The sequence below is a fragment of the Protopterus annectens genome, chromosome 7.part0, assembly GCF_019279795.1.
Source record: "Protopterus annectens isolate FY-2018-M chromosome 7.part0, PAN1.0, whole genome shotgun sequence".
Taxonomy (NCBI): Eukaryota; Metazoa; Chordata; order Ceratodontiformes; family Protopteridae; genus Protopterus; species Protopterus annectens.
In genome coordinates this window covers 624436005-624456643 of record NC_056739.1, presented here as the reverse complement: position 1 = coordinate 624456643, position 20639 = coordinate 624436005, and the positions used below count along the sequence as shown (strand labels likewise).

General features: G+C 37.3%; 1 protein-coding gene across 1 annotated transcript in view; it reads left to right on the top strand.

Annotated features, from left to right (window-relative positions):
- VPS13C (vacuolar protein sorting 13 homolog C) overlaps window positions 1-20639 on the top strand; it is a 6956796-nt gene that overhangs the window by 1774073 nt on the left and 5162084 nt on the right. The window contains exon 16 of the mRNA XM_044076309.1: window positions 16321-16435. Coding sequence (XP_043932244.1) covers window positions 16321-16435 — 115 coding nt within the window. The remainder of the gene's footprint in view (window positions 1-16320; window positions 16436-20639) is intronic.

The following is a 20639-nucleotide window of genomic DNA, read 5'->3' as shown; positions in this document are numbered from 1 at the left end:
GACCAGATCAAGTTATTTTCTCACAGTTCTAATAAATGTTGTAGCTCTTGGCCATATGCCAGTTATGGTAATAACCACAGGGGCTTTCTTAAACTTAGTCATGCACCCCAAATGTATCTAACAAGTATTAGGAACCTTAAGATCATTCTGATTTCTAAGATGGCTGCCAGCTTGATAGCACATACTTGAGCTTGTTCCATTTACTAGCTACGAATCTAACCCCATCTAAGGCTACTGCAAAAATCTACAAAAAAGCATCTCCTGCGAAAACCAAACCACTTCCCTATCGGTGAGAATCTTATTTTTCAATTTGAGTTAAAAAATAAGAAATACATACCTTGGTTCTGGGAGGTGACTAAGCAGTGATTCCTGTTACATGTGCTTGGTCCTGCAACTAGCAAGTAGCTATAAAGAAGAAAAGCAAGTTTTCACACAACAAAGAAATAATGGAACAAATGGATACACGCATCTAAGACAAGAATATCTCAAATTGCATCTCCTGAGAAAGAAATTAGCACTAAGAAGCAGAAAACTACTAAAATACGAGCTGAAGCTGCAAAGCCTCAATTGAAACTAGAAAGTGAACAATCATTTGGAGTAATTAAAAGCAGTCTTGATAACTCTGCAAACAAATACAATCTTTCTCTTCAAAACTTAAAGCATTTGGAAACAACATAGATCAAGTAATGACCAGACTAGATAAAATGAGGCTAGAATACTGAGCAATGTGAAAAAGATAGAAGAAATACAGAAAACTACCGCCATTACTGAAAGCTCAGTCAAATAAATGCAACAAAAACTGATTGACCTTGAAGCTAGAGCAAGAAGACATGATGTATTGATCAGAAGCATCCCAGAAAAGTGATTAACAATCACAATTAACTAATGTGGTAAAAGAAATCTTTGATCATCAACTTGATAACAAAGAACTATCTCAAACAATTGTTATTGATGGAACACACAGCTTTAAGAAAATCTCAAACCCTGGATGCCCCCAGACAAATGTATGCAAGGATTCTAAATGCTTCACATGTTCAAGCAATAATTCATGCTGCAAAGAAAATAAAATATATTATATGGAATGGCTGCAAGACAACTTCAGCTCAGGACCTGCCTCTATAAATCAAACAATTACAACAAGTTCTATCGCCTTACTGCACTTAGTAAGCAAAAATATAAGATTCCAAATGAAATATCCAACGACTCTACACTTTAAGTATAATGGTTTAAATTATGCAGTAAAAAAACAATGAAGAAGCAAAAACAGCTTTTCTGAAAGCTTTTAAAGAATTACCAAACAAAATATGAAGAAATTTGCTTTTTGCTAAAAACGCCTAAAATATAAAGAATCTATCCATCTAAACGTCCATCTATGCTAAATTGAGTCAAACGACAAGGTACATTACTTAAATTACCTTCTTTTTACTTAAATCCACTGCTTTCCATTTAAACATTCTAAATCCAGGCCTAGGAGTATCTCCATGCCGCTGCAAAAGAAGTACAAACACCCATAATCCTTTGCGACTGCATATCAGGACGAATAAGCAAACTGAGGTCAAAGGAAATATCTGTGGCGTCCGTCATCAAACATTGTAACATTAAATGTGTTTTAATTGTGGCAACACAGAGAGATGCAACAAGAAAAGTTTTTGGTTTTAAACTAAATTAACCTTTCAATTAATTCATTAACCTAATCAGTGTAATTTAGTGAATGGTATAAAAGCACTAGTAGTTTGAACAGCCCACATCTGAGGAAGTGATTTTTAAAATGAAAACATATGGTGGAGCGTTAATGTGCTGTGTTTCTGTGGAATAAAGTGAACTGAAGTGTGCTGAGCAGTCACAATTTTCTAAGCTTGACTTGCTTAGGGCTTTATTGTTTTGCCTGAAAAGCTGCTTCATTTTGTGGATTACATTACAAGGACAAATGTACGAAATTCAATCACAACAGTACTCTTATCAGTGAAATTAAACTTTTCCACAAATAAGCCGAATGGGCTCAATCCTCCTCAAAAGCGTTGGCAAGAATCATAAACATCAGAAAAAATCCTACCAAAATAAAGCAATTAAATTACAATAACAAGACTCTACATATGGACGAAGAGATTATAACTGCTTTTGAAGAGATTTATCAAAAATTATACGGCCCACATGACCAGTTTCATGAATTATTCCATCAATTCACCGAAGAATTGCAATTTCCAGTACTGAATGAAGCACAAATAATCTTAAAGCCCCTATAAATGAGAAAATCATTGCTGCTGTAAATAAGTTGAAACCAGGTAAATCACCAGGGCCAGTTGGGTACGTGGCAGAGTTCTGGAAGACTTTCAAAAAACAATTAGCTCCAATACTATTGAAAGTATACAAATACATAATATAGTATGGTATCAACGACCTGTATATCAACTCAAAAACTGTTCTCATACCAAAACCCAAATCTGATGTATCAAATCCAAACAATTACAGGCCGATAGCACTCATAAATGTTGATATCAAAACTCTATCTAGTGTCTTAGCAGAATCAAAAAAAAATCTTACATCTCATCATATCTTCTGAACAACTAGGTTTTATGAATAACAGACAGGTTTACAAAAAATACACTCACCATTGATTCAATCAGTAGTTTAAAAGCGAATGATAAATGCCCTAGCTATGCACTATCAGTAGATGAATCTAAAGCTTTTGACTGAGTAAACTTAGATTTTCTATTAAAGATACTCAAGAAATTTAGCATTCCTGAAGAATATACAAACATGGTGAAGGCCTTGTGCAATAATGCTATGACAGTCAACATTATCTGTAAATAAAAAGCAATCAAAACCTATACAAATCACTATTGGTACAAGGCAAGGATGCCCACTGTCACCATACCTGTTAAATATATACATTGAACCTCTTCTTAAAACAGCACAAGAACTTAACACCATCTTATGAAAATTTCAAAAATCCCAATAAAGTTTACAGCTTTCACTGACGATCTTAGTATTTACTTTGAATTCCCTAATACAGATTTAAACAAGATCTTAAACTCCATTGAAAACATTTCAAAAGTATTTAATTATGGCATTAATCCAAACAAATCAGTCATATTCCCTTTGAGTACTTTAGGACGTAAGGAATTCTATTTCCCTGAAACTGAAATAAAAGTCAGTTATAATCTCAAATATCTGGGTATCATGTTCACCCCCCCCCCCAATCTGATTTGGATAAAAATAATGCTTAAAACCTGGGCTGGTATCACAGAAGACACGGAAAGATGGTTAAATCTTAACCTATCTCCACTATCTAAGACAGCTATAGTTAAAATGAATATTCTCCCAAGATTGTTTCACTTTAATGGTAGTAATCAAAATATACCAAATAATTTATTTTCCAACTTGAAACTCTACTAGAGAAATTTATTTGTCATCCAACAAATACAAGAATAAAATACTCTAGATTAACATTACCCAAACAGAAAGGGGGCCTAGGACTACACAATTTTCAAATATACTATGACATAAACACTACTCGAATTATACAAATAGCAAATTTTGAACCATCTAATAAAGCATGGTATCCACAATGGATTAAAATATTACAATTATCTAATGTCATCAAATTTAAACCCTAAGGCAATACTCTAAGTTATTTTAAAATCTACCCCATAATCAGAAATACATTACTATTTCAAAAGCTGGTATCCTCCCTAAATCATAAGTATACTTTGTTACTAGGACAACCAATACACCTAAATCCTAATATTAAATTAAATAACACTGTGATGAACCTGAATCAATACCCACTAGTTAAAAACACCACTTCATGGAAATTCTACCAAGTCAAAAGCCTTTCAATTGAAAATATTAGGCAAAGATTAGAAGTAAATATAATGTAAGTCACAAAGAAGGCGGAATACAGCAGAAGTAAGAACAAAATAGATTACTGACCCGGGGATACAAGGACAATGAGATTATACCATACATGGAGGAAGCATACATGTCACGCACCACTTCAGGTGCACCATACTTTGGACCCAGGGTCCAAGATCAAACTGTTGGAGATCATATGTTAAATAGATCTATTAAATTTTCTAGTCTGTATACTTCTGATCAACATCAGTTAAAGGAAATTATTAGCAAACATTGGGATATTCTCCTGGTTGATGATGACTTGAAACGCATTGTGGGGGAGACACCAAGTTTCCTATTTCGGAATAAGAGCAATCTAAAGCAATTGCTTTGTCACCCCAGACATGATAGGATTATGAAGAACATTGGTCACACTAAACCCTGTGGTCACTGCTACTTTTGTTCATTTATTGATAGTAGTGAGGCGTTTATACACCCGGATTTACACACCATTTTCTCCATCAAGGCAGATGAAGATTGTATGACACCTAATGTGGTGTACCTAGCTACTTGTCAGGCATGCCTGAGTTTCTATGTTGGTAAAACTAACCGGCCGTTAAGGGATAGAATGAGAGAGCATATTTACCACATGAGAAAGGGCACCTTACACAATGCCTTAGCAAAACATATAACCACCAATGATAATAATCATACTTTTTTGTTCCGGGTCCTAGAGATAATTGCTGTGAACAAGAGGGGTGGTAATACTATGAATCTTACTGAATCTAAGGAGACTGACTGGATCATTCATTTGAAAGCTGATAGGGGGCATGGGTTGAATGATAGAGCTTCTATAAAACCTAAGTTGAGACAACGTAGGAACATAAAATGAACTATTATCTATTTGTATATATTTTATCAATATTAACTTATCAGAATGTTTATTTACATGTTTTTAGGTCATTATGTATGTTTTACATATTCTTGTCTTATTTTACACCAACATGTTTAAATATGGGAGAGTTCTTTAAATTCTCCAGCATTGCTTTTAATTGTTTTTAATTGACTAATCTTTTAATTGATTAATTGAGCTGCTTATATAAGGGGAGGTCTACTGTGACTTTTATACAAGGATCTGAAGAAGGTGTAATGGTGAAAGCGCTCATCCGTATGTTATAAGTGCACATTCTTGGAATTAAATTTGGAGTTTTGTTCTTACTTCTGCTGTATTCCGCCTTCTTTGTGACTTACATTATATTTACTCTATGGAACTACAGCGTTTGCTTGCTGAGCAGTGGATTTTATTTTATTTTAAAGATTAGAAGTAGATAAAAGTTATAACACCATAATCAACCAATTACTATATCTGATAAGCACAATTACTACAAATGTTAAAGTAGACAACCAAGATATGCAGCTGTATCAACAAATTGGCCTGTTGCTTTCGAGATCCAAAATTTTATCAAACACATACAGATTAATAACAGGAATTAGATACTAAGATGCAATTCTATATTGAAAATTTTGGAAGGAAAAAATAAGATTACTGTTGAACAAAAATCTGCTGCAGTTTTAACTCTCTTTGAAATTAACCCCTCTTAAAAAAAAAACTAATTTAAACCCAAACTGCGATTAACAACACAATAATGTCTACCACACAGCACTCTTAAGTAAAATTAATCCTCCTCACTCTCCTTATTGTCCCTCATGTCCAAACAGTGTAGCTGACACCCTTCATATTTTTGGAGCTGTAAGAATGTTTACAAATTAATGGTGCTAGTTAAGAAATAAGTTAGAAAAAAAAGGGATACATTAGATCTACCCTGTCATGGGAAATTGTAATTTTACATGTATTCCCCACCAGCTTTTCATATGAAAACAAACACATCATAGTAACATTGTGTGCAATGATGAAATCATACATAGCTCAGCATTGCTTAGATAGAACTAAAATTACTTGAGAAGAATTTAAAGGAATGGCTATAAAGTACATATTAGCCAGCAAATTAATTACAAGAAGCCAAAAAAAAACTATCCTATTATCAGAAATATTGGAAAACGCTTATAGAAATCTTAAGGTAAAACTTGTTTATGAACAAGGGACTACAACATCATTATTACTCTAAGTAAATAAGGAAAAATAAAATAAATTCAATATTGCAAAACTTGTACCCATCTTAAAATTGGAAAGGTCTAGGAAGTATAAATGTAATGAACGAGGTGACATCAACTGTATATAGTGAACATACTACAAGATAAAATTTAAGTTAAGTAGGCTAGAATGTCTTGATGCAACTGTTTTAATGTCAGATTCTATTATGATTAAAGTATCTCAGAGTAGATTTTTGTCTTACAACTTAGTGAGCAGTCTGTTAGTTAATTCTGCATATTGATAACTGAACACTGATGGTATATGAACTGTATATCTTATGCTTACTGCAAATTGATTTTACATGTATCTTGTCCTTATACATTTCTGTATTCTTTTTCGTGTATTAAAAAAAAGAGGAAAAATGCAATAAAAATGTATTTGGAAAAAAAAGGAACCTTAAGAGCATTCTGTGTGGTATATTTAGGCAGGGACGGTGCAAAGGTATGCTTGAAAAACAAGTGGAATAAAAAAGTATGTAGGCAGACACTGCATACCAACATAGTTTTGGACATGTCAATCTCACTTTTTAAGAAGGTGAACTAATGAAGTAAGTGGTACCTTAAACCTTACATTACTACTACTTTACAAACTGCATGTGAATGCACTCAGGTTAAGGCCATGGCTGTAGTGCAGTAAAAACAAATGTCCCCCTCTGTCAAAGGAAATGCTAGAACAAGGGAATATTAGATGAGTCAAGCTTCCTGCTGAGAGCTGCCAATCACAGGAATAAAGAGCTCAAATTACCCTCAGGACTTTGACAGCTAGGGAAGCTAAGTGTTATGGGGGCGGGGAGAAGTAGATGGACTGGAATTCAGTCTGTCACAAATTAATGCCATTTAAGCACAATTAAAAAAGCAGCAGTAAAAAGCACTTTGAAAGTCTGTTCTGTGACATTTGCACTGCTTCTGTTTTAAGTAGTCATTTAGCAGCAGGGAATGTTACAAAGTACTGACTAGCAGAGAGGAGTGTATGCGTGTAACATCTGTGAAATGACGGCAGCTTTAGGCAAAAGGAGGCTTGCTTGATGTAACAGTTTACAGCCAAACCCTTCATTCTGGGATGCTGAGTGGCAGACAGATTCATCAAAACCACAGACTCTGGGATTTCATATAAAAATATTTAAAATGCTGTAAATAGTCAGAGTGCTGTTAAAATGTAGGAAACATCAAGCCATGACAAAATAAACATGTTTTTTGAGTCTGTGGGTGTGGTACTCCTTTAAGAAATATGCAATGCAAATAGCATGTTGCAAGAGACAAGTTAGTATAGAAATGAGCATGCAGATGAGACAAAGAATGGGCTTCAGGCTGTGTAGTTATCAGAAAGAGAATAATAATCATGATTGCTAGAGGAGCTCTACTAGTGATGCAAGATGGAAAAGACAGTAATGGTCAGTTTGTGGTAGTGAGAGGTTATTGGCAAGGGAGGAGGATATTTATTTCACCAAAAGCTGCATTTTGGAAGAAAGAAGCAAGAAATAAGTTAAGTAGTGTTCCTGTCTGACAAGCTGTTTCAATAGAGGAACCAGACCGGGGGGGGGGGGTCCTTTCTCCTTCTGTTTGCTTTGTTTAGAGCCAGTGGCAAATAAAATAAAGGGCTCATAAATTCAAGTCTAAGACTAATATAATTAAAAATGGAAAACTTACCTTTATTTGCATAAGATCATATTTTGTACTTGAATATTCCAGAAAAGGACATTTTGGTGTTAGCATTTTCAGACCAGTCCTTTTGGGATGTAAAATGAAGATAAAACAAAAGCTATAGCAGTAAACTACGTACTGACAAGCGAATCAGCAATACCCATATTTATGGGGACTTGATAAGATGGTGTGTAGGTGTACGTATTAAAAAGAATTGTGTTGCAGCATTAATGAATATGTAGGAGGAAAATAAAAGATTATGGAAAAGTTAAGCTGTAAGCCCTTAATTATGGATAAGGTTAGTAAGAGAAAATCAGTGAAAATGTTTAGTCTGTTTTAGGATTATCTGATTTAAAGAGATACTTTAAAACGTAAGGCTCTGATATCTAACACTAGTAGAAGGGTTATAATTCAAAGTGCAAAGGGATAGTGAAACAGGGTAGGAGCTCCCAAAGTAAAGAGAAAGTAGGACTTTGGATGCAGGTCCGTCCTTAAGAGGAATAACAACGATCATACAGACTATTCTATTTGTAAAGTAGAAGAAAGTATTTTAAGCACTAAGCCAACATGGTGAATGGAGGAAAGGAGATTTTACCAAAAAGAGATGACTACAAACAGGGGTATAAAACATCGGCAGTAGGGTGCTAGAATTTACTGGAGGAGATTATGAAAGGAATCAATATATATAAAGCAAATAATGAGAGAAAAGTAAAAGAATGGCTTGAAGCCAGGTAGAAGTTTGGACTTTTGGTTAGAGGCAGTCTTCACTTCCAGGCAGTGATAAGAGTATAGACGAATGGAAAAGGATGAGTGTGCTGAGTGAAAGACCATCTCTGGTAGAGTTTTTAGCTGATTCTAGAGCATGAGCTACTATTAATTGGAGCATAAAAAATTTTTTACAAGTTTGAAAACATGTTTTTTGGGTATTTAATGAGTTGTCAGGTTTTAAAAAGCAAGTCATTGTAACTAAATGAAATGATTCTTCTGAGCTGGAACATAAAATATGAATTGCTTAGACATAGTGGGTATAAAACTTAATGCTGTTGATTGCCAAAAATAGAAATTACTAGAAAATGGAAGTCTAAACCACTATAGATGAAGTGCTACATATTTTAAATGAGATAGAAGAACTAGACACGGGATATTTAGAAGAGAATGAGCAAGTGACGTAGAAATAAATGGAATTTGTGGAAAGAATACATGCAGGATAGCATTCAGGAGGAGGAAGTGAGGTTTAAAGTAAGGCAGGACTTCAGCAATTTAATGTTTGAGTGAATGATTGTTAGTGTGTATATATATATTGCATGACAAATTTTACTATGGTTTGTTTCTCTTCTATTAATATATACAAATCATTGTCACTGTCTAAAATGGGATTTAATAAAAATGTTTAAAAAAATGTAATTTATGCTCTCAGGTTGCTAGGCCGAAAAAATTCCAACCTACTTAAGATAAACAGCTTCTCGAAGTAACAGTTTCTAACTTTGAGTCTGTCCATCTGAAAATATTTTTATTTTTCACATTTCTGCTATATTTGTACAACAGAATAGTTTACTTAGTTTAGTTATGTGGGTAAAACTGATAGAAGGCTTAGGGACAGGGTTAGAGAACATCTATATCAAATTTGTGTTCATTCTACTACTAATGCACTTTCTAAACATGTTTTAGATACAGATGTTACACACGCTTTTAATTTTTTAGTCATCTACGTTAATACTCCTATCCTAAGAGGAGGGAATATTATGAATTATACTGAAAGGAATGAGGTCAATTGGATTATTAGATTGCAAGATGACATCCCCCCCAGGGCTTAATGACAAAGTACCTTTAAAACCAGTTCTTAGAAATAGGAGATTTCATTATAAATGACTATAGTGTTTTTAGTTCATATACTTTTCCGGATACACTCATATATATATATATATATATATATATATATATATATATATATTTATATTGTATATTTCTTGAATATTAATGTTATGATTATTACATATGAATTAATGCTTTTTTATTCTCAAATTGCTTTATTGTATTTCTTATGCAACAGGATCATGATGCTTTTAACTGTTCTGAATTAATGTGCTTTTATTTTATTCAAATTGCTTTATTGCAATTTTGTATGGTAATTTATTATGTAATTTTTTAATGATGTCTTGATCGTATATAAGGTGTCCTTCATTTATTGTGCTTTTAATGGTTTGATAAAGCTATTTTAGCGAAAGCGCTTAACTGTTAGTTAATAAACTTTTGCTTATTATAGAAGAAACTTATTTTTTCGTTATGAGTATTTGGGTATGTACATGGTCTGAAGAGACGCGTTATCTATTATTTGAATACCAAACTTCATGCTGTATTTGGTCTGGACCGACTCATATTTTACTTGGTTTATGCCTGCTTGATGTCTGTCCTGAGCAACTGTTATTCAACATTTTATGACTTTTTCCTTCATTCACTTTTTGCTCAGAATTGAGTTTTCTTTTGTGTTAATAGTTATCTTGGTTATTTTACTTAGTAATTTAGTTCATTATGGATTTTCCACAAAGTCAAATACTGTTAAGTCTGGTAACATTAACAGGTTAAAGTATTATCGTTTTTACAGAAATTAATTTGAATATCAATTTGGAAAGACCAAAAGCATCACGTAGTTAAAACAAACGCCAGTATATGCATTTATTTCCATATAATTTTATTTTATAATGCACTTCAGTCAGAACGTTCAACCTTGTGACATTTTAATTTTGATTTATCAGCATAAGTAAACTTCCTTGACTTGTTGAACATACAAGCCTCTGCAGTAAGTTCCCTACAAAGACCCAGTCTGATGATATTTCCTCTTCAGCTAGTCATCCAAGCGCAAAACATTGACACAGATGCTTACACTGAAAAAGTAACACTTCACTATAAAGCTTTGTTTTTTAACTTGATGCATACTGTCACCTAATGCACTACTTAAACCAACATACACATTCCAATACAATGTTTCCATATGACTCAATGTATGAGTTATCGGATTCTACTGGACCTGTCCTTGGTGCCCTTTTTTGAAGCTCTTTGGTCTAGGGCTAAAGCTTCCCACCCCCACCATAATTCCCCTCTTATTCCCTCCAATACCTCAGATCTCATTTTGCCACCTGTAAGATCCAAATGTGATCTGTGATGGCTCAGTGTCAATTAAGAGGTAGATTTTTGGCTGCTTTTTTTTCCCTAAGGCTTTAGGTCTGCTTTGACATTGATAACTTCCCTTACCCTTTCTACTGTAACTCCAGTACCATTGGATTGTGAAGGTTTTGCAGCCAAGGTATGGGGATTGAGTTTGATGCTTGTTTTCAGAGCTATCTTTGCCTCTGGATGCGTCTGCCTTAGCTTGGCTCTGGTATCAACTACAGAGCAGAGTTGAATTGTGGCTGGGGAATTTCCTCCGTATGGTTTTCTGTTTCTGGAAGACCATCTTTGTTACTAATTTCAACTTTGGCATTCAAAGCAATGAAAGGGTCCTCTTCAGGTCTAGAGAGGAGGTTTCTCCTAAGCAGTCCGCATTGTCCAGACTCTCACTGAATTCTGCAGTTTTGATCAAACATCCTATCCATCAGGACAGCTAACCTTAGTTATCCACAGAGCTCCTCACTTGGTGAGTCCACAAATACTCCTCCCCAGGAGTCACTCACTGAAGATAGTGGCTTTAAGTAAAGGAAGTGGTCCTTCTCTTTGGAAGACATCTTTAGAGAGATCCTTGAATTGGTGAAGTAGAGGGGCAGCTGGTTGTCTGAAATCCCACACCGAACAGGAGTCTGTCCTCAAGGGTAGCTCAGTTTACTACCTGGGTGATCTCCTCACAGATGAGCTTGTTAATCTGGTCTCACAGCAAGCTTGGAAGGAGACTGATGTGGTGGAGCCAGTATGAAGAAAACCAGATAAAATCCTCATGTACCCCAGGAACACGTCACATTCTATCAAGAGTCCCCAAATTGTTGCCTTGATTCCACCAGAGGGGCGGTCACCACAGGATGTTGTGGCCCACAGTTGGCCCCCAGATCATCTTTGTGCCTTCCCACCCTTTACCCTTGTAACCAGGTTTCTACAGAAAGCCATTAGATGTATGGCAACAGTAATTTTCATTGCCCCTTTCTGGCCCCGGCAGGCTTGGTTTCCCTTCCTTTGGTCTAATATGAAACACCCTCCACAGATACTTGTTCCTTTTCCAGACCTATCTCAGCCATCTGATCAGCCTCATCAAGACCTGAAAGCTCTGAAGTTAACTGCATGGCTCCCTGAATTCCAGTGATGGGCAGCAATGCCAGGTTTTCAACTTCGGTTACCCATATTTATTATTATCCCAGAAACCTAACACAGGAAAGGTTTACAGATGTAAGTAGAAAAAAAATGCTCTTTGAGCCTTTCCCAAGGGCTTTTGACCTCTTTTCTGCACCTCTTCTTTCTGTTTCAGATTTTCTAGTATGTTTGTTAAAGGAAGGTACCAGTTTCTCATCCATTAAGGTTCAACTAGTAGCTATATCCAGTTTTCATTTTGTGATAAATCAGAATCCTATTGCATTTTTAAAACTATCCAAGACTTTCTTAAAGGGAACTTTCCACTTAGAGACCCCTATCAAAGATCCAATTCCTGTTTGGGATACTACCTTGATGCTTCAAGCTCTAACCAAACAACCCTTTGAACCAGCAGTGTCATCATATTTAAAGTTGTTTTTAACACCTTTATTGTATTACCGCTTAAGATCCAGGCAAACCTACATTTATATAAAGGAAAACCATGTTAACATGTTCAGTTGCAAACATTATACATAAATTGCTCAATTTCTGGCTTCCCCTAAAACATTCTTCTTTGTGTATAGTTCTCACACTTTCCATTTTTTCTATATAGTTTGCTCCTACCATTTTCTAAAGATCCCACTTGCAGTTCTGTTAAAATATTTACTGCTTTAAATACAATACATAGGTTCATACTAGGCTATCTGCCCTGGGGCATTTATAAGCCTATCCCGATTGTGTTTGGCTTACGCCACCCCTTGATTTGAGTATACTGTGCCCTTTATAAAGTTTAGTTTACTGTGCCTCTGTCTAATAGTGACACGGAAGTAATCCCCGGGACAAACCTACGATCCCCCATCCACCACTCATCAAGATTCTTCTTGAAGAGAGTCAGTGAGGTGCTCTGCCTAACATGAATTGGAATTCTATTCCAGAGCGAAGGGAGCCTCTGGGTTATGAATCTGTCCCTCCAGCATGTTCTATTTATTTCTGTGCTGAGGTTCAAGTCCCTCGAGCGCGTGGCTCTAAGGGATTTTGATTTACTGAGGTGGAGCATGTCCATTAATTCTGGGTTGGACATAGCTTTATATGTCAGGCGTAGATCGCCTCGAAGTAGGCGGTATGCAACTGAGTAGAGCTGGAGTTTTTTTAACCGAGCGACATATGGCATCTGTTTGAGTCCCTTGATCCTCCTGGTGAGGTACTTTAGGGGTCTTTCTAATTGCTGCAGGTGTCGGGTAAGGTACATCCCAAAGGGGGCATTGTATTCTATGATGGGCCTGATGAGGGATGAATAAAGGGGCACGATTGCCTCTCTTGATCTAGATGTGAATCCCTTCATGATTAGGTGGGCTATGTAGAAGGTCTTTCTAAACACTTTGCCAATGTGGTTGTCAAAGGAGAGATTGCTGTCAACTTGGGTCCCCAGATCCCTAATTACTTTCTCTGTACTTAATGGGTTACTACCTATGTGGTAATTTGTGGACACATTGTTTTTGCCAAAGGGTATTTTTTGGCATTTAGCTTTAGACCATGGCTTTGGCACCAGTTATCTGTCTCTTCGAGACCTTTTTGAAGGATGTTTGTGTCAGCTGGAGAGTCGATTATGGCGCCCAGTTTGCAGTCATCTGCAAACTTGGTGAGCCATAGTCCTCCCACGTTGGCCTGTACCTCAGAAAAGTAAATACCTAACGAGAGGTCCCAGGACAGAACCTTGTGGGACGCCACTTGTGACCGGTTTCGAGTCTGACATGGCTCCAGCAACTCTGACTCTGTGGGTTCTGTCTTTGAGCCAGTTTGCAACCCATCTTGTGACATAGGGGTTTATATTTAGGCTGGATAGCTTATCTATGATGCCCGAGTGGGGTATTGTGTCAAATGCCTTTGCGAGGTCCAGATAGGCTGTGTGGACTACCTTCCCTTCATCTATGGCCTTGGTGACTGTTTCGAAGAAGTCGACCAGGTTCAAAAGGCAGGATCTGCCCTTGACAAAGCCAAATTGGGTAGGATCTAGTGTCTGTAGGTCCCCAATGTCTTTGTTTGAGTTCCATGATGATCCTCTCCATAGCCTTGCATACTAGGCTAGTCAGGCTTATGGGGCGATAGTTTCCAGGGGTCCGCAGAGGCGCCACCTTTGTGGAGTGGGATCACTGTTGCTGTACGCCATTCTTTGGGCACATATCCTGTAGTGAGGCTGAGATTGTACAGCAGTTTTACTTGAGGGATTAGTTGTTATTGGAGTTCATGTAGGACGCAACCCGGGACGCCATCTGGTCCCATGGAAGCAGTGTTTTTTGCTTTGGAGAGGGCGGCCTTCACCTGAGCATCAGAGATGTTTGGGAGGCTGCACTCTGCCGGGATAGATACTTGCTCTTTTGGGGGGGAGGGGTTGGAGAAGTTTGCACTGAACCTGTCTGCCAGGATATTGGCGATGTCTGTGGGTTCAGTGTATTTTTTGTCGTTTAGAATCAACTCAGAACAAGTCTGGGAGTTGCATCCCAGGTTCCTAACATAACTGAAAAAGCCTTATGATTGTCTTTAGTGTCCTGTGCAATTTTTCTCTCGAAGCTGGCCTTGGAGGATTTTATGAGGGATCGTAATTTTTTGCTAGTACTGATCAGAGATGCCTACCCTTTTAGGGATTTTGCTATATCATGTAGTAGCTTCCTCCTTCTGTTGTACAGTTTATTTATGGGGTCCACCAGACTGGATGCCTGCCTTTGGATGATTGGGTCTTGATTTTGTTTGGGATAGCGTGATCCATGCATTCCTGGAGATGTCCGTAGAATGCGTTTATATAGGATTCTGCAGTTTGGGCCGTAGTTTCCACTGGCCCTGGGGCCTTGAAGGATTCCACTTCAGTTTTGAGAAGTGTGAAGTTCGCTTTTGAGAAGTTTTTCACTGTGGTTTTCTGGGCTGGGGGTGGGGTCGGGATGTGGATATCCAGTGAAATTAATTTATGGTATGATCTTACCAATGAGGGATATACTTCTGGTTGGTTCAGATTTTGATTTCCATTTTCTAGTAATTGCTTTTTTGACAGCCGCAAGAATAAACTTAAAGCCTTAGCATGTCTAAGCAGTTCAGATCCTCTGTCCTAGCTCAAAAAAAAAAAAAAAATTCTTTGTTGCACCCATTTTCTCACTCAGTATTCCTGACACACTGTAGGGAATTTTTTTTAAAGGTCTGCCAACTCGCTACACTCCCAAAACATGTGTTCCCAGGTACCTCTTTCTTCCCCATCGCTCCTGGCCATAGTTCAGTACTATAGCCTTTTTGTCTTAAGAAAAGCTTTAGCCTTTAGAAAAAATTCATTGTCTATCTTAAATAAAATGAAATTCTACATTGTTGCAGTGCTTTTGTGCCTCTTTGATCAAGTTGTTTTATTACTGTTGCATCATTTAGACTGTTTAATTTATATCAATAGTTTTCTATGTGCCTTAACTGTGACATATCACCAGTGTTTGATTAGCTGCACATGGAAATGGGTGGGAGTGTTGTGCGGATGAGTGAAATTGACTGTCAGCTGAGCCATTCTGGAGGAGGGAGATGGTAATGGCTTGCCACTTGGTAACACCTAGGGAAGCACTAGGTATTACACCTGTGGAGATTGAACCTGCAGAGCAGGTGCTGTGAATTGGCTAGGAAAAAGTGTGTGGGCAGGTGGTACCCATGCTTTATGCATTCAGTATTACTACTGGTGCTGTAATGAACAACTGTGCAAGGGGAGGGGAGTTCACGGGGTCCAAAAGTCTGGCCCCCACTCCCTACCATCTGTTTTGTGTGTCTGTCTGACTGTTGAGCTCTCACCTGAGCTTGAGTCCCTGGTTCTTGCCCCTGTGTGAACAAAAAAAGGGGGCCAGTTTGTTGAGAGGAGAGTCATTGGGCAAGACCTGATAGATGGGAGAAGAAACTTTTGATGCATTACATTTTATAATTCTGTTTTTCTTTGTCTTTCCCATCTTCCAGGCATGATAAAGCCATGAATTTGGCCAAGATTAACTTTGTTCACTAAGCAGCACAGGCAGTGGAAGGGGCTGAGTGGATGATGGTGTGACGGTGGGAATGAGCAGGAGGCACTAGCATGTCCATTCAATGAACAAGTGAATAGGCCATAGTGCACTTAACTCTGGTTAAATGAATGAATGGGACATAGTGCACTCACCTCTGGGGCAAATGAATGAGACAGTGCACTCACCTCTAGTCGAATGAATGAGACATAATGCACTTACTGAGTCCAGTTAGCAGCTGGGAAGACGGTCTATGGGATATTGAGAATTAAAAAAGGTTTCATATCTTTAAACAGTCTAATATTTAGGTGTCATTAAGCCTCCCACTAATACAGTTTAACTTATTTTATGTTCTTTATCACCATTTAAGGAGCACCTAATTTTGATGGATTAACTGCTTCCTTTTGCATTGTAGAAAACAGTAAATGGCATAACAGAGTTCTTTCAGTCAAGTAAAGGAATGGATCTTGAACAGCTGACTTCAGCAACTCTGATGAAGTTAGAAGAAATCAGAGAAAAAACTGCAGCAGGTAATGTACATAGTAATTATTTTGTATTTGTTTATTGTGGTGAATTGGTTTTGCACTAAAGCCATGCATAATTATGATGGAGGCCTGCAAAGAAACTGCTTATAGTAATATATAGCATTATACAAGACTCGGAAAAAAAAATGAAAAGCATCTTGTTTGCGGAACACCAAAGTTATTACAGCGTGTAGGTTATGTCAACAGACAAAGCACACACGAACAGCAGTGTACTTTTTAGATATAATAAATTGTAGTCTTGTTAGCTGACAGTAAAAAATGATAGGCAAGCAGAGGTCAAAAATTTTATCGTAAATACATGTGCTAATCCCAGTGTTTAGAGAGAGAGGCTATTTTATTTGTTCCTTACAATAAAACTAAAGTGGTCTATCAAGGAAGGAAGTCCAACAGACATCAATCAGTTTGAGTCTAGCGAGGACTGTGACAGGGAGAAAGAAGAAAAAGGACTTGTTGAAATATACAAGAAATAATTAAATTATGTGGGTGGGATAAAGTAGTGAATGAAATGGTAAGGATCGAAAGTCATGAGAAAAAAACTAAAGACTAATCTTAAATGGGAAGTTAGAAGAAAAGTAGAAGGGAAGAGAGGAAGGCATGGTGTTAAGAGGAGAATGAGAGGTGGTACACACATTTCAGAAGAGAGAGGAAACAGCATGACTTGAAAGAGCAGAAGAAAGTATTAACATTAATGGTGAAGCTTTTGTAACAGCTGCATGTGTTTAGAGGAGGGCTGGTGTAAGCCTAGGTTGTGGAGTGCTAATCTAGTACTGAATAAAGGTACACATTGATGCAGCCAAGTTTTTGATAAGCTATTCTTTAACTTGGTAAAGGTGTAACTGACTATGGCTCTGCTATTCTGCATCAGCTTCTTGCATACTGGAACAAGGGAAACTAAGGTAAGGCTGCTGTTTAACTTGTCCAAGGAGGCAAAATGGGGGAAGCAGCCTGAGATCAGAGTAATGTTAGTACAGCATGCCATAAGGGAAAGTGGGATGACTTCAGTTAGGAAGTTTGAGCCCACTCAGATCCTTTAGCGAGTGACATTGATAATGTGTGCAGTGGGTACGTGCTGTGAATTTGGCAGCAATGTGAGTGTAGTGTCTTATCTAGATGGCAGAAATGATTAAGTTAGACTGCAGGCTGGAGACTTTCAGGAGATTCTTTATAAATAGAGCATTAACTAGTTTGAGTTTGGAAACGGGGCTAAGAACTTAAAAGGACAACTACGGGAAAAAATTTTAAAAAGATAGATTTTTTTTTTTTTTACTTTTAAGTTTGGCTCATTGCAGATCTGTATGTATCAGGTAGAAGTGGTCACTAGTAATTTTATTCATTTTGTAACCCTGACAGACCTCCTGGGGGCAGACATCCTGATGAGAGTATGTTTTCTTCTAAAGAAAATGATGCAGAGTCCACTGTTAATGAGAATGCAAAGCCCATAGTTGGACTGTCTCATGACAGCTCCATTCACTTAGAATGGAAGAACACAAAAGACTAATTTTGGCAGGCCTCAGTACAAGTATCATTTACTATCACACAGTACCTTGGGTGTGTTTCTTACTGATGTGTTACACATTCTCTGAAAAAAGTTTCCAAAACTGCCAGCTCATTGCTGAGATTACTTTTTTTTTTTTAGAAATTCTACTTTGATCTGCTTCAGTTCCTTCTCATGTTACTTCTCCCATATTCCCACCGTCAGCTAACAAGAGTTTTTACATTTCCTGCCCTGCTAGGTTCAACTAATTTGAATGACAATTCACATCAAACAGAGTTGCCTGTTGTGCTTCTAAAACTGTTCCCTCACCTCTTGCCTTACTGCTTCCATCTGAATACCACTTTCATAGTAAGACATGGTATGAATATACTGTTAGCAGTCCTTAATGTAAAGGTGCATTTTCCTATAAGCATGCCTGTGACATAAACAGATAACAATCTCTGTTACTGACAGATTTAGCTATGACTGCAAGATCATACTCTAATAATAATGAATAGTCATTTGCCTTGACATTTGCAGTGTTCAGCATTTTTATCCCTTAGGCATGTAACTGATGTGTCATCCTACTTGTAGTTGCTACTGCTTTTGTGTGCACATATGCATTGCTGGTATGTTTTTCAAGCAAATTAAAACATTCTTTACTTCATGCTACGTGCTGCCTACTCTTTCTGTTCCAAAAATTGTGCATACTGTTCTTGCTCACTCTCAAAATTGTTTTCTTTTGTAGGCTGCCACAACATGCTTTTCTATTCATCAATATACAGATTGTAACCTATTTCCCAAAGAATCTAGATAAACCAGACTACCTCTAATAGTATGTTTTACACAATAGTCATTTTTGTGTAATCATGACTGTTGCAATTCAGTTATATGATTTTAGTTCTTACAGCAGGCATCAAGCATGAGAAGTCCTTTTTTCCCAGGAACATCAACAAAGCAATTGAGCTGAGAATAGGTTGTAGGATTATACACACACACCAACTCTCATATGTATCACAGGGATAGCCTGTCTTCATAAAAAAAAGGATGCAAAGGGCAAACTGTAAATTTTAAATAGCTGAACTGAAAGATCAAAGTACATTCAAGCCAGGAATTGTACAAACAGCTCCTGGCAACAAAAATGCATAAGAACAAAGATAAGAGTTTCTCTAAACTTAGAATCCAGAACAGTTGGGTAGATAACACACAGTTCAGCTATCTTAGCATCTACAAGTACACAACTTGTGAAGCCTAATGAATAACGGAGTCTAGTTTTCAGCACAGGAGGGGGCAAGCTGAGCTGACAGGTGTCATGCTGAGGTGAATTCATTATGCAGACATCACGGCTTCTCAGTGTAACTAAAATTCACTGTTCAGCAAAAGAAGATGAAGAAGGTGTGATGCATATGCATGGGAACCCTGTCACAGAAAGTGGCTTAGCATATTCTCAGGAATCTTCACAATAGCATCAGATGAGCTATGAGCGGAATCATTTAGTAAACAAGTTTTTAAACCAAAGAAAAAAAAACACATTAATTGCATAGTTCTTGCGTCACCAAGCACTTGCATCTAAGCATAGCGAGGTCACCAGAAAGTAGCTAAAACCAAATGGAAGGCCATATTTGTGCAATCATTATTCCACTAGACCATCTGTCTTCAAAATACCGGTTTCCTTACAGGTGTACCAAACTGTTATGAAAGTCACACAAAATAAGGCATATCAAATGGGTGGCAGGCATTTTGGGTGACACTGACTATTCACACCATGCTGTGGCAGGTTTACACAACTGAGAAATTAATACTGAAGTGTAGTCATCATAACTCCCCTTAAGTATGCATCGTGCCACATAACAGTATCTCTGTGGCTTCCGGGTACAGTGTGTTGCACAATGTAAAATGCCAGGTATGCACACTTAGTACAAAATTCTTCTTCCAGACAATCGATACATAGACGTACACGCCTTACCTGGAAAATGTTAGAAGTGAGCCCACTGCTATGTATTCGGGCCTACTGACCCCCAGTAATGCATAACTAAAAACGAATGACACAACCTAGGAAACCCCTTTCTTCTGCAGTACCACTGCAAATTACTTGAATTCACGTACAGCAACCTAGCATCAGCATCTCTAATTACTAGTGACAACTGGCCCAAAATGGTTAGTCAAATGATATGACCCTTAGTCATGTGTATAGTACAATCTGCACATTTCCAACTCTTCTCACTTCAGTATATATTTTCAAGAAATTTCTTCCTTTTTATGATATCATCATGCTTGCTTACTTTTTTGTGGCAACAAAAACAGGTGTGAAATAAGAATTCTACTGCTTAAACCTGTTATTTCTCATCCACTTCCAAAAACATAAATTATGTTAAAGTTTTAATGCACTCCACAAAACATGTATGTGCCCACTATTGGCTGTGTGCCTGCCATAAAATTCAGCAGCTACAGGTCAGTAAGCTACTGTTACTCATCCTGGGTTACCTTTGGTAGATGTGTTGAGCAACAAATGGACACACAATCTATGAACCTTCAAACATGAACTGTGAATTGCTACTCAGTGTAGCTTCACTGACAGGATGCAGCTTGGAAATGGATGATATGATGCTAAGGTGGAGGATGGGCATCCAGTGTTTCCCGGAGACAAGATGGAAGGGTAGTACAGCCAAGGCACTTGGCTTGGTATCCATAGTCTCATCTCCTATAATCTGATTA